The sequence below is a fragment of the Pichia kudriavzevii genome, chromosome 5 (assembly GCF_003054445.1).
Source record: "Pichia kudriavzevii chromosome 5, complete sequence".
Classification (NCBI taxonomy): Eukaryota; Fungi; Ascomycota; class Pichiomycetes; order Pichiales; family Pichiaceae; genus Pichia; species Pichia kudriavzevii.
Genome location: NC_042510.1, coordinates 385884 through 398850, shown reverse-complemented (window position 1 = coordinate 398850; position 12967 = coordinate 385884). Strand labels below are relative to the sequence as shown.

Genomic DNA, 12967 nt, shown 5'->3' with positions numbered 1-12967 from the left:
TGTCGACCAATTTGAAGTTCTCTATGTCAAACCTCTTTCTGTTGCTTACTGTACACCTGTGGATTATATTGTTAGCAGAAGTGCATTAAAAGAGGTTCTATCGAGCCTTATTGGATTATAATTATAATACACCTCTTGCGCCCCAGCAATTATAGTATCAGTTATGCATTAGGTGATACCTGGTTGAATTTTTCATAACAGTTCTGAAGTTAATTTTTTTGGGCTTTTAAATCGCAACTACAAACAAACCTACCTATGGTATCTGCTGTCCTGATAAATCACTACTATGAATATGTGCGTCATCAAGTTATTGATACAACTAAAGAAGGTAGCACCACACCTTCAAGCACATATTCCATTGGAAACCATCCTGATAACTCTGCAAGAACATGTGTCACTATATCAGATGAAAACTTCTGTAGAAAATAATCTCAGATATTCAACACTGCAAGCATCGCCACTAGAACAAATACCGGCATAGAAATCAAAGCAAACACCTCTGAGGGTAAACGTCATCATTATCCCAAAGTCTTTTGTTAGTGACTTTACTTGACGATCATGTAAACAAAGCAGTTTTAGTTTTATAAAGCGGCTATAAAATCATCTAATTCTCGCAACAGTCCGGTCTTGTCTAGATTGAGCCTGTGTCTCCATAAGATATCAAAAAGCTTGCTGTTGATACGTTCTAATTTAGTCAGTTTAAAGTTCGAAGTTTTTTCTAGTAGTTGGTCTCGTAATTTCTCAACTTTGGCAGAATCATAAACAACACTCTGTGGTTCTGAAACAAATGCTGTTTCTTTAGTCTTCTCTTCTTCTATTTGTGAATCACTCCGTGTCTCTTCTGCCAGAAGTTTTTTGTGCGCCTCTTCTGTCATCAGTTCAACTTCAACCTTCTCTACGGGGTCACCAACATGGACTGGTTCAACTGGTAATTCTGATTCGCTTTTCAGTACACCATGATCGTTTGGCTCTGATTGTTCCTGCACTTGAGTTTGACCCTTGATCTCATATTCTACATGCCCATTCTCATTACCGTTCAACAATGTTCCAACACCGATATTAGAGTCCTTCAGTATTTCTCTAGATTCGATGTTTTCAATATTGCCATTGACATCGATAATCGTTTCCGGCACAACATTATTGTCTAAGTGAGACTCCAAAGCGTTTGACCGACACTCCTTTGATTCAGTTTCATTCAATTCCTTCCCCCCTAGCTCTTTTTCCTTCGACTCTTTTTCCTGTAGGAGCTTCATATACTCAGTTTTCCTCATTTTTTCCCTCCGAGCCACTTCCTTCCATTGTGCAACTAACAGTGGGAACTGTACTTCGATTTCTTCAACACCAACAACTGCATGCGCATACATTTCATTCGCCTTTAATATCCTATCTCTTTCAGAAGATGTGTTTGCATCTTTTAAAATAAGTTCCAAATCGTGCAAAAATTGTCTTGGTTCACTGTAGTAGCCATTCCATAACCGTTCTTCAATAACATCTAAATCAATGTTATTATACAATTTGCCCGATGAAACTTCTAGAATTTTATCCTCTTTAATTTGATAGTTGCTGTTCGGATCAGGTGTTTCATTAAACAAATGGACTAAAAGGTGGTCATCGATGATTGGCTTTTTAAACCTCTTATAGCGGACCTTAAAGATATCAAGTAACCCAGAGAGTTTAACTTTTAAGGAGTTTTTCAACCTCATATCGTTTTTGGCTAACTCTTTTAATTTTTTTATATTTTGATTTTCCTCATTAATTTTGTTGTCTTTTATTTCCACGATTTCTAAAGGTGTCGTATCCTTCTTCGGACGAATACTAATGTCATTAAACTCATTTGGGGTAATGTTCAAAGAATCCCAGAATTTTCTGAAAAAATTCAATCTTTCATCATTATCGGGATCCCTTATGTTAATTATCTCATCTTCTGTTAAATCGAACAATTCTTCCAATTCGTCGTTGATTTCCTTTACTTGATTTGAATCCCCCTCAATTTCGCAGTATATTAGGATCTTGTCATTACTATTAATACCTCTAACAAGATACTTGATTGTCGACCTGACCGACTCTGTGATCGAGTTAAGGAATCCAATCGTGTCCGGTATAAATAAAATACTCGGCTTATGTCTCTTCAATTCAGAAAATAACTGGATACATAAATTTTCAACACTAATACTGGAGTCACTAAAAATTTTACCAAGATCTAAAATTTGAATAACAAAACCTTCCAATTTATTTAAAATTGCATTGCTAATATATGTTAAACCTTGCTGTTTTGTACCTTGGATTGCGATTCGTGGTTTGAAGACTCTCAAGGAATCAAATGATTTGACCAATTGTTGTGTTCTGAAATCATCGTTCAGACTTTGGTACTCTGCTTCTTCCAATAGGCTAATTTCCTTTTCCATTGGTAAAATTTGACGAATCTTCGACATCACTTCTTCAAATTGTTTATTCAATAAAGGCTGGATGACGTCAGGTATTGGTTCAGATACATTACTTGAGTTTCTGGCACTATTTGGAACAATTTTCTTAAGTGCTCTTGTAAAGTCGCTTGCATTCACTTTGATTTTGTTGATATCAATTTTCAGTTTGTCATTAGCCTTATAAATCTGAGGATACTGTCTCTGGATACTGTTTAATGCCGATTCTGTGCACAATGCCCTCAAATCGGCACCTCCATACCCCTTTGTTAGAATGGCCAACTCTCTAATAAAATTGTCATCTAATTTGTCTTCCCACTTTCTCATATGAATTTTCAGAATATCTTCACGAGCCTTCAAATCAGGCAATGGAAAGTAGAATTCTCTATCAAAACGACCTGGTCTTCGAAGAGCGGGATCGATGGAATCCGGTCTATTGGTTGCACCGATGATTATAACCTGGCCTCTATTATCCATACCGTCCATTAGAGCCAACAATGTCGAAACAATGGATGCATGTATCTGTTCTTGTTTGGAAGATCTAACTGGAGCCAACCCATCGATTTCGTCAAAAAATATGATCGATGGTTGATTGTTTTTAGCTTCTTCAAATAGTAACCGCAAATGACGTTCTGCTTCGCCAACCCATTTGGATAGACAATCAGCACCTTTTCTCATAAAAAAAGTAATCTTCCTATTTTGTGAAGAGCATGAAGCTGCTAAGGCACGTGCCATCAAAGTCTTACCTGTACCTGGAGGACCATGAAATAACACACCTCTTGGTGGAGTTATATGAAATTTGGAATAAACTTCGGGATACAACAATGGTAAGGTGATCATCTCCTTTAATTGGTTGATATAATTATCCAACCCACCAACAACAGAAAAATCAATATTTGTGTCAATTCCAAGAGGATCCGTATCAGCCAAGGTATTTTTCTTTTTCGATGAATTGGTCAAGTCTGTCGGACCTACTATATTTGCATTGGTCGTGTTTGTAGTAGTGATGGTAGTACCTGTATTGTTAGGGTCGGTTGGTTTTATTAGTTCATTATCATCTTCGGAGTCACTTGATTCTGCATTTGCTAAAGCTGCCAATCCACTTGGTATAGTATCTGACTGGAAAATCGATTGCACCTCGCTCCCGCCAAATGGACCAACCGTGGGGAACAACCTTCTGACTGCATTTGATGAACTGGCACCACCAAACCTCCCACCGTTCCTCCCCTTTCTTGGACTAGCATGAGAAGTAGCTGACGCGTTCTCCTCCAATTCCTCCAACTGTGCTTCTGTTAAATAGGGCGGTGGTAACGTATAATTAACTTCTTTTCTGTGTCTCAAGTTTCTCTTGGGAGAAGCCAGCGGAGAATCATTCTGTAAATCCCTCAACTCATCCTCTAATGTGAGTTGCCCATTTCCCTCTTGGTTGGATTCCAAGATACCCTTCCATTTGTTTCGGTTTGCAGAACGTGTGCGACGGGACGATGTGGTAGATTGTGAAGTGAGAGAATTTTCTGTGCGTGTTGATCTTCGTGATCTCCTCAATGACGCAGCAGTTTTTCTGGCCTCATAGGGGGTGTCACTATCTTCAAATTCGTCCTCGTCCTTCACAACAAATGCACTTTCCCTTTTCCTCCTCTTGTTTCGACTTTTCAATTCCTCCCCCGAGAGGAAATCATCATCGTCATCCTTAATATAATTTTCATCTTCTTCCTCATCGTCAATACGGAATTCCTCATCACCATCTAACCCATCTTCTCCCTCCCCATTTCCTTCCTCGTCATCGTCGCCAGCAGTACCAATACCCTTACCATGACGCGTTCGCTTTTTACTTGCGCCTCCAGAAATGCCATCGTAGTCTTCATCACTCTTATCGTAGTGACCAGCATCGTCGTCCATATGAACAACCTTTCTTGACGTTCTGCTTGCACGGAGGGGGCGACTGTTGGTATACTCCTCCTCTAGTTCTTCGTCCTCGTCAACCAGTTTGGCCAGAAGGACATCTTCGTTATAATTTACTTGTTTACGTGCACGCGTTCGATGCGGTCTTACCTCCTCCTCCTCTTCTTCTTCTTCTTCTTCTTCTTCTTCTTCGTCTTTCTTCACAGGGCCCTGCCCGCCATACTGTCTGCCGTGCCCGTGGCCATTTGCAACGTCTCCATCAGCGGCCCCCGTACTGCCTTCCCGTAGATCTTCCTCGAATTCCTCCGATGGCTCGTCGTCCTCGTGTCCATCCAACTTGGCATGATCCAGCTCAAAGTCGGCATCGTCGTCAGAATCCCCGGGCCCATAGTAGCTTCTCGAACCCCGAGACCTTGTCGTGTAGCGAGACGTGGGCATTGTGCTATAAAACGCAAACGAGAATATCAAACTACACGATATACACGCTATACACAGGTCTTTGCCAAACTCTTAAATCTTCTCCAACTTCACTTTTCCACACTCATTCACAAACTCTTTTTTTCTTCCCCCTTCTCCTTCTCCCTTCTCCTTCTCTTCTCACAGACTCGATTCGGCATCCTCGCTCTCACCTTTTTTTTTCTCCTTCCTAAATTACCATAAACATAAAAATTAACTAGCCCCCCTCGCCTTTTGTCTTGGTGCACAGATGTGTATACGGAGGCTCAGTAAAAGAGCTTTATGGTGAAGGAAAACATGGAGGATAATACAAAATGCCACAGCTGTTGGGGGTTTCTAAACTTATTTGCCAACGTCAAGGATTGTACTGCAATTAGAAATCATAGCTGCAGTAACTCATCTTCATCGACATCGGAAAACCCTTCTTCTTCGGGCGTCATTGGCCTTGACGGTCCCTCTGAAGCCCCTGTAGATAATGTCGTGGTCGTTTGCGTGGTCGTTTGCGTGGTCGTTTCAGTCTCCGTTGTCAATGTCCCTACCGTTGTCGGAGATAAAGACTTGGACAAGGTGCGTTCTTGTGGCTCGTGTGCAATGTACTGGCTAAACATCTGGCTGTCTCTTGCCTCGTTGTTACTCTCTGCTTCCAACAATGCAGCCAACCCGTCTTCGTCCTCATCCAAACCATCGAGAGCATCAAAGGCATCTCGTGCAGCTCCGTCCATCACATCTTCTGGTATATCTTCCATTTCAGAAGTGTGATGTTCACTACCAAGGTCGGAATGTATAGGTTGCGACGATGTACGCAAAAATGTTGAGAAAATTGGAGCTTCACCTTGAACATTGTAGCCACCATCATCTTCGTTGTCATTATTAGGGCCATCATTCTCATTGACGTCCTTATCAGTAGCTTGTGACTGGCCTCCAAAGAGTGCAGCCCAATCTTGCTCTCGCTCTTCCTCAACGTCAACCTCTCCAGCTACACCATCAGGCTCATCATCCGTTAAACTGTCCTTGTTGTTCTCCACATGCTCCCGTGCTGCACGTTCAGCCCTGGCCCTCTCCATCTCTGTAGCCTCCTTCTGCAAAATCCGGTCGACTTTCCCCCTAATTTCTTCTCGTATCTGTTCTCTAATCCAATATTTAACATCACTCTTCTGAATACCTCGATCAAGGTTCCCAATAAAACGATCAAACATCAAATGCGGACTGATCGAATGGCCCCAATTCTGATAGATTTGGATGATCCGTGTAAGATTGTCGTAATGGTGGTCATCACAATACTGGACCTTCTTATAAACACCATTGTGTTTACTGGCTTTACCCTTGGCAGACCTTTTGGTGAACTTGAATCTCTTAAACGTATCAATCAACTTGGGTAAACCTCTACCACTTAGCAAGATCTCCGGTGTCAGTTTGTCCGAAGATCTCTTTGGTTTGCTCTTCGCCGTTGACGACTGTGTGCCATCCTGATTGGTTTGGAATAGCGTCGAAGTCACGGAATCAACCTGGATGCCTTTGTCAACATCAATACCTAAAAGCTCGGCCCTCGAGAGTCTATCATGAGAAGATGACATTATAACCTTTCTACTCGGTGCTAAGGAAGAAGAGATCGAGAAATGGTGAACAGATTTATCCTTGAACTAATGTACGACAAACATCAAGACGAGACCAAAACAGGGAAAGAATCATAACGCCAATTTCAATTTGTCTGTGTAAAATATCAACTTCTAACGCGTCTTTTTTTTAACCATTTTGATAGACGTGCAAAAGATATGTACAGAGAGAGAGACAAGGAGATACTACTGAATACACGCAAACACATCCATATACACACACACACACACACACACAAGGGACCCAATTCGTGGTAACATGGTGTGTAAATTTCCAAAGAGAGTCTAGATGGTGTTCTTTGCGCCAGCATTGGCTTTAGGTGCTACAATACACGTGGTTCTCTTTATAGGCTTCAAATCTGGAAAAGTGCAAATTACTGCCGAGCACGTTTTTCCGAAAGAGCAGTTGGGGGGAGGAATTGGTGGATATCAGGCCAGCAACCATAGAGGCTTTTCGATTAGTCGGTGAGGATTTGAGAGAGATGAAACAACGTGTGATTCCACCTCGCTGTCACCAAGGAAGGGAGAGAGAGAGATATATATATATATAATACCTGTTCTTTCTAGGGAGACGGTGGTGTGTTGTTGAAAATGGCCATTTGTTGTAGTTATTTTTTTTTTTTATTTCTTCCTATTACAATGGCGATTTTCCCCAAGAGCGAATAATTAGGAAAGCGAAGTTGAAGTTACGTTTAGTATCTCCTGGAAACCAAAACTGTCAATAGCTGGCCAATGTCTGGAACTTGTGATACAAGATATCAGAGAGAATACACAGAGGTGAGATGAGACTAAGCGAATTATTCACCACTATCATTGGACTAGCATCGGCAGTTCAAGGTGCACCGGATCAGCTACAAATCATTCCGCAAAACGAAGTTTCATGTAGAACGCCATCACAGAACGGAGATGTGATTGCCGTCCATTACACGGGGAAGCTCGAAGACGGCACTATATTTGACTCGTCCTTGCCACGGAACAAGCCGATCCAGTTCACCCTGGGTGTTGGACAAGTCATCAAGGCCTGGGACGAGGGGCTCTTGGAGATGTGTATTGGGGAGAAGAGAAGACTCATTATCCCCTCCGAGCTGGCGTATGGTAAAAGAGGTGCCGGCGGTGTCATTCCGCCCAACGCCACCTTGGTATTTGACACTGAGCTTGTCTCCATCAATGGTGCCAAAGAGGAAAAGGACGAGTTATAAAAGGCTCCATTTCGATGCAACAAAACACCATTTGGTTACTCTTCCAAATTATTGTATACAAACTTTAAGGTAATTATTTATTATTAAATTAAAATTATTATTACCCGTGTGTTTATATAGAAAGTACAAAAATTCACTGCATATTATGGAACCTACTAAAGAGGATCCTATATAGTCACACAACATAACCAAATATTAAAGATTGCAATTAGTTACATCAAAAAAAAAAGGAAAAAATTAGTATATTGTTAACATAGACAAAAGTATTTTATTCTTCTTTTTCACAGTTTATCAAAAGGAATGTTGAAAAAGTTCCTTGCCTTTTTTTTGGCTTTTTTTTTGGCTTGTTTGTTATAGTTTTTCTCCAACAGTTTGAGTTATTTTTATTTTATTTTATTTTTTTGTTTCTTGTTTTTGTTTGGTTTGCGTATTCTGGAAATCAGTAAAAGAATATATTATTAAGGAGACAATCAAAAAGGTCACAAAGAAAAAACATGGGAAGAGCAAGCAAAGCGTGTTCTCAAGCCTCGTGCTTCATCTTCTCGGCAAGCGCTTTTAATGGAGAGGGTCTTAGAAGAGAGCCACTGCTGCAGCAGCAACTGCACCCAAGGCAACAGAGCCGTAAGCGTTAGCTGGAGCGCCTGCAGTGGAGACACTACTTGTGGTGGTGCCGTTAGTTGAGTTAGAAGCTGCATTGACAGCAGCAAGAGAAGCCAAGGTGACAAGAACAGTGGAGAATTGCATTGTTGTTGTAGTTGTGATTATAGTCGTAGATGTGTTAGTCTGATGCTACAACGAATGAAAGCTGGACAATAACTAAAGAAGAGAGGGCAGAGAGGTTAAAAAGAGATTACATTTAGAGAAGTCATGGCCATAATTGTGGCAACGGCCTGAATTTATAGTGTTATGAAAAAAAAAATGGCAAAACTGCAGAATAAGCCAAAGTTCCGGTCTTGCCACTGAATAATGTGATAAAGAAGCATTGCAGGTCCCGATAAGCAGAAACATCCGGACTATGCGGAAATTTACATATTGATAAATTAATTGTACCATTAAACAAGCCAATGTAAAAAGAAAAAAGCGATTTTAACTGGGGGTGGAGGGTCTAGACCGAGGGTGCAGCTGCCGAAAGCGGAAGGCGAGATTCCCGTTTGGGAAGAGATGTTCTCTAAGTAGAAACGCCCAGAAAAAAAAGAAAAAATTTTTGAAAGTGAAAGAAATTTAAAGAAAAAAAATATTGAAAAAGGAGAAAAAAGGAGAATAAAAAAACAAAATAAAACAAAATAAAATGATCAAAAAAAAAAAAATGATTAAAAAAAACAAAATAAAACAAAATTAAATTTTGCTTTGCCTTTTTTTTTCGCGTTGGTTTTTTTTTTTTTTTTTCATTTTCCAGCAATTTAAACTAAAGCAGTAAATTATGCGAAAGTGGCAATTCTTAAAAATTTAGGAATAAGATAGTGAAATATGACTCAATCTGAAGAGAGACAATTGAAAGTTACAGTTGGGGACTCATTTTCTCAAATTTATTTTTTTTTTATTTTTTTTCCTCAATTTTGAATTATTTTACACTAACTATTACATTGCTAGTTTATCCAACTAATTATAAATCACTTGACACTCAAAGGACAAGAACAAACTTATCCACACATTGCCACTAACAAGAAATGGCCGAGGAGATTGCCAGAAATGCCCATAGGGCTTCTACTGTCCTTAAGACGCTCTCTGATGAGCAAAGATCAACGGCTCTTTATAAAATTAGAGATGCATTAATAAAATCAAAGGATGAAATCCTCAAGGCAAATAGAATCGATATGGAGGAGGCAACCAAGAACAAACTATCGCAGTCACTCATTAAGAGACTCGACTTGTCCATTAATGGCAAGTTCGACTCGATGTGTGACGGTATTGTTGATGTTGCACACTTGGAAGATCCTCTAAATAGATGCACATTGGCAACTCAATTGGATGACGGTCTCGAACTTTATAGACTCACTTGTCCAGTTGGGGTTTTATTGATTATCTTTGAAAGCAGACCGGAAGTCATTGCCAACATCACTGCCCTGGCCATCAAATCCGGGAATGCGGCAATCTTGAAAGGCGGGAAGGAAAGTTTACATACTTTTAAGGCAATGTCGGAAATCATCAATCGTGTCTTGGATGTGTCAACCGATGTCCCTGCAAATAGTATACAACTCATCTCTACTAGGGGGGAAGTCTCTGATCTCTTAAAACAAGATTTATATATTGATCTTGTCATTCCTCGTGGCTCTAACGAATTGGTACGCAACATCAAGGAAAATACCAAAATCCCTGTACTAGGCCACGCCGACGGAATTTGTTCCATTTATATGGATAAGGATCTCGATCTTGAAAAAGCCTGCAGAATCGTCGTTGATGCAAAGACAAACTATCCAGCAGGTTGCAATGCTGTTGAGACCCTCTTGATTGATGAAAATTTATCAGTAGATCTTCAAACCCAAATTCTGAAAGCTTTACTAGACGCTAATGTAACTCTCCATATTGTTCCTGAACTCTTATCTGAAATTGACCCCCACTTGAAGGAGTCGTATCCTTCTCAGTTAGTCACCGCTACAGAAAAAGACTTCGATAAAGAATTCTTATCGTTTGATATTGCAGTTAAGAAGGTCAATGGCGTCAGAGATGCCATTGAGCATATCAACTCGCATTCTTCCAAACACACCGACGCAATCGTAACGGAAAACGAGGCAACAGCTGATGTGTTCCTCAAGGGTATCGACTCGTCCGGCGTTTACTGGAACTGTTCAACTAGATTTGCAGACGGGTTCAGGTATGGGTTTGGTACCGAAGTCGGGATCTCTACAAACAAGATCCACAGTCGAGGCCCCGTTGGACTCGAGGGCTTGGTTTGCTACTACTACCAGATGAGAGGTTCTGGACAAGTTGTAGGTGATTATCTCGGTGGTGGAGGTACAAGGGTCTTCAAACATGTCTCTATGGACCCTTCAAACGTTAAATTGTAACTCATACCGATGCCGCCGTATATAGTACGGAACAGGTTGTATAACTCGCCAACTCCTTCTTCGAAGAGACAATAACAATAACAATAACAATAACAATATATAAACAACAGTAGTGAATTGGACGGAAATGAAAATAAGAATTGGTTAAAGTAAAAAATCATGGCTGCAAGGGGCAGCCGCGTAGTATTGACGTATCGTTCCCATCTCAGGTGAGAAGTGTGATATTGAGGAGAGGCAAAGCATTCACTTTGCAATTAACTAGACATTGCTGTTCTCTCCACTTCTCATCCTTCTTGCTCAAATTTGCCCATATCTCCACAAGTCTCTACATTTCCAACAGCATGGACGAAAACTACGACGTTATAGTGTTGGGTACCGGTCTCACGGAATGCATTTTATCTGGTCTTCTCTCCATTGAAGGGAAGAAGGTGTTGCATATTGATCGCCAAGAGTATTACGGTGGTGAAAGCGCATCTCTTAACCTGACTCAGCTCTATCATAAATTCAAGCCAAAGAAGGAGTACGAGGGCCAGTTTGGTAAGGATCGGGACTGGTGTGTTGACTTGATTCCAAAATTCTTGATGTCCAATGGGGAATTGACCAACATCTTGGTCCACACCGACGTTACCAGATATATGGAGTTCAAACAGGTTTCAGGTTCTTTTGTCTACAGAGGAGGTAACATTGCAAAGGTCCCGGCAACCCAAATGGAGGCAGTTTCCTCTCCATTGATGGGGTTCTTTGAAAAGAGAAGAATGAAGAACTTTTTGGAATTCATTGCAAACTACAAGGAGGACGAACCTTCCACTCACCATGGAATCAACTTGGATAAAAATACCATGGAAGAAGTTTACTATAAGTACGGCTTGGAGAGGGGTACCAAGGATTTCATTGGTCATGCCATGGCTCTACATACAAATGATGATTACTTGACCCAACCTGCCAGAGATACCTACAACAGAATCATCCTCTATGTCTCATCTGTTGCTCGATATGGTAAGTCTCCATACATCTATCCATTGTATGGTCTAGGTGAACTTCCTCAAGGTTTTGCTAGACTTTCGGCCATCTACGGTGGCACCTTTATGTTGGACACTCCAATTGACGAGATCTTGTACGACGATAATGGTAAATTTGAAGGTGTCAAGACGAAGGAAGGTACAGCAAAGGCTCCAATTGTTATTGCAGATCCAACTTACTTCCCTGAAAAGGTGAAATCAACTGGCCAAAAAGTCATTAGGGCAATGTGTATCCTAGACCACCCAGTTCCAAATACCAATGATGCAGATTCTGCCCAGATCATCATCCCACAAAACCAAGTCAACCGTAAGAACGATATTTACATTGCAGTCTTATCCAGTGCTCATAATGTCTGTGCAAAGGGGTACTACTTGGCAATTATATCTACCATTATAGAGACAGACAAGCCTCATTTAGAGTTGGAACCAGCATTTAAAATTATCGGAGAGACCAAGGATGTCTTGATGGGTATTGCAGACCTATACGAGCCCTTAGGTGATGGATCTGTTGATAGGGTATACCTATCTAAATCCTATGATCCTTCTTCTCATTTTGAGTCCACAACAGACGACGTTAAGGATATTTACAAGAGAGTGATGGGACACGACCTCGTCTTAAAGCAAAGAAAAACAGTAGAGGAGGAGGCAGAACTAGCAGGCTTGGATTAAGGTTGTTCTGTTTTATTCCAACCACATTATGGAAGTAAAGTCTAATGTCTATGTTTCTTTTTTTCTCTCTTCCAACCAGTACCTGAATAACTTTATAACTAAAATCGTAAATGATAATTTTACCCTGAGAACGCGGTAAGTAGAGAGCGCTCCACATGGAAACCACGCGCACACTTATCTACAACATTCCGATGCAGAGCTTTGTGCCAATTCATGCCAGAGGTATTACTCACAACACAAGCCAGAAAAACCAAAATGTCCCAAGCTATATGCTCCATTCCAGCAGAAACTAAACAGCAATTACGTAAGTTCCGTCTTACGCCCATCAAACAATCGTCTAGAACGATCAAGACACAAATATACAAAATCAACAAAAATGAACAGACACTCCAACTGGAGGAATCGTTAGAACTTGAAGATTTGGAAGAACTTGTCGAGGAATTACCAGATAACACACCATGTTTTGTGTTGATGAACTACGGGTACACCAAACCTGATGGAAGGTATGTTTCGCCGTTGGTGGGTGTTTATTGGAGACCAAACACCGCACAAGGACAGATTAAGATGATGTACGCGGCGTCTGTTGAGCTGTTCAAAAAAGAAGTAGGATGCAATTTATGGTTAGAATGCTCGGATGAGGAGGACATTCCAGACTTGAAGAGGGAAATTGAAAAATAATTATAA

At 40.7% G+C, this 12967-nt stretch overlaps 7 protein-coding genes across 7 annotated transcripts; 4 read left to right on the top strand and 3 right to left on the bottom strand.

Moving 5' to 3' along the window:
- Positions 1-581: 581 nt before the first annotated feature.
- On the bottom strand, positions 582-4760 carry C5L36_0E01940 (uncharacterized protein; the record flags this gene model as incomplete). Its single annotated transcript, XM_029467748.1, has 1 exon — positions 582-4760. The coding sequence occupies one exon, from the start codon at positions 4758-4760 to the stop codon at positions 582-584; it is 4179 nt and encodes a 1392-aa protein (XP_029323608.1).
- Positions 4761-5158: 398 nt separating this feature from the next.
- Positions 5159-6352, bottom strand: C5L36_0E01930 (uncharacterized protein; the record flags this gene model as incomplete). Its single annotated transcript, XM_029467747.1, has 1 exon — positions 5159-6352. One exon carries the CDS (start codon positions 6350-6352, stop codon positions 5159-5161), a length of 1194 nt encoding a protein of 397 aa, XP_029323607.1.
- Positions 6353-7173: 821 nt separating this feature from the next.
- On the top strand, positions 7174-7590 carry C5L36_0E01920 (uncharacterized protein; the record flags this gene model as incomplete). Its single annotated transcript, XM_029467746.1, has 1 exon — positions 7174-7590. One exon carries the CDS (start codon positions 7174-7176, stop codon positions 7588-7590), a length of 417 nt encoding a protein of 138 aa, XP_029323606.1.
- Positions 7591-8160: 570 nt separating this feature from the next.
- On the bottom strand, positions 8161-8334 carry C5L36_0E01915 (uncharacterized protein; the record flags this gene model as incomplete). The annotated part of the gene is made up of 1 exon (XM_029467745.1): positions 8161-8334. One exon carries the CDS (start codon positions 8332-8334, stop codon positions 8161-8163), a length of 174 nt encoding a protein of 57 aa, XP_029323605.1.
- Positions 8335-9257: 923 nt separating this feature from the next.
- On the top strand, positions 9258-10595 carry C5L36_0E01910 (uncharacterized protein; the record flags this gene model as incomplete). The annotated part of the gene is made up of 1 exon (XM_029467744.1): positions 9258-10595. The coding sequence occupies one exon, from the start codon at positions 9258-9260 to the stop codon at positions 10593-10595; it is 1338 nt and encodes a 445-aa protein (XP_029323604.1).
- A 341-nt stretch (positions 10596-10936) lies between these two features.
- Positions 10937-12283, top strand: C5L36_0E01900 (uncharacterized protein; the record flags this gene model as incomplete). Its single annotated transcript, XM_029467743.1, has 1 exon — positions 10937-12283. One exon carries the CDS (start codon positions 10937-10939, stop codon positions 12281-12283), a length of 1347 nt encoding a protein of 448 aa, XP_029323603.1.
- A 213-nt stretch (positions 12284-12496) lies between these two features.
- C5L36_0E01890 (uncharacterized protein) lies at positions 12497-12961 on the top strand (the record flags this gene model as incomplete). Its single annotated transcript, XM_029467742.1, has 1 exon — positions 12497-12961. The coding sequence occupies one exon, from the start codon at positions 12497-12499 to the stop codon at positions 12959-12961; it is 465 nt and encodes a 154-aa protein (XP_029323602.1).
- Positions 12962-12967: the final 6 nt, after the last annotated feature.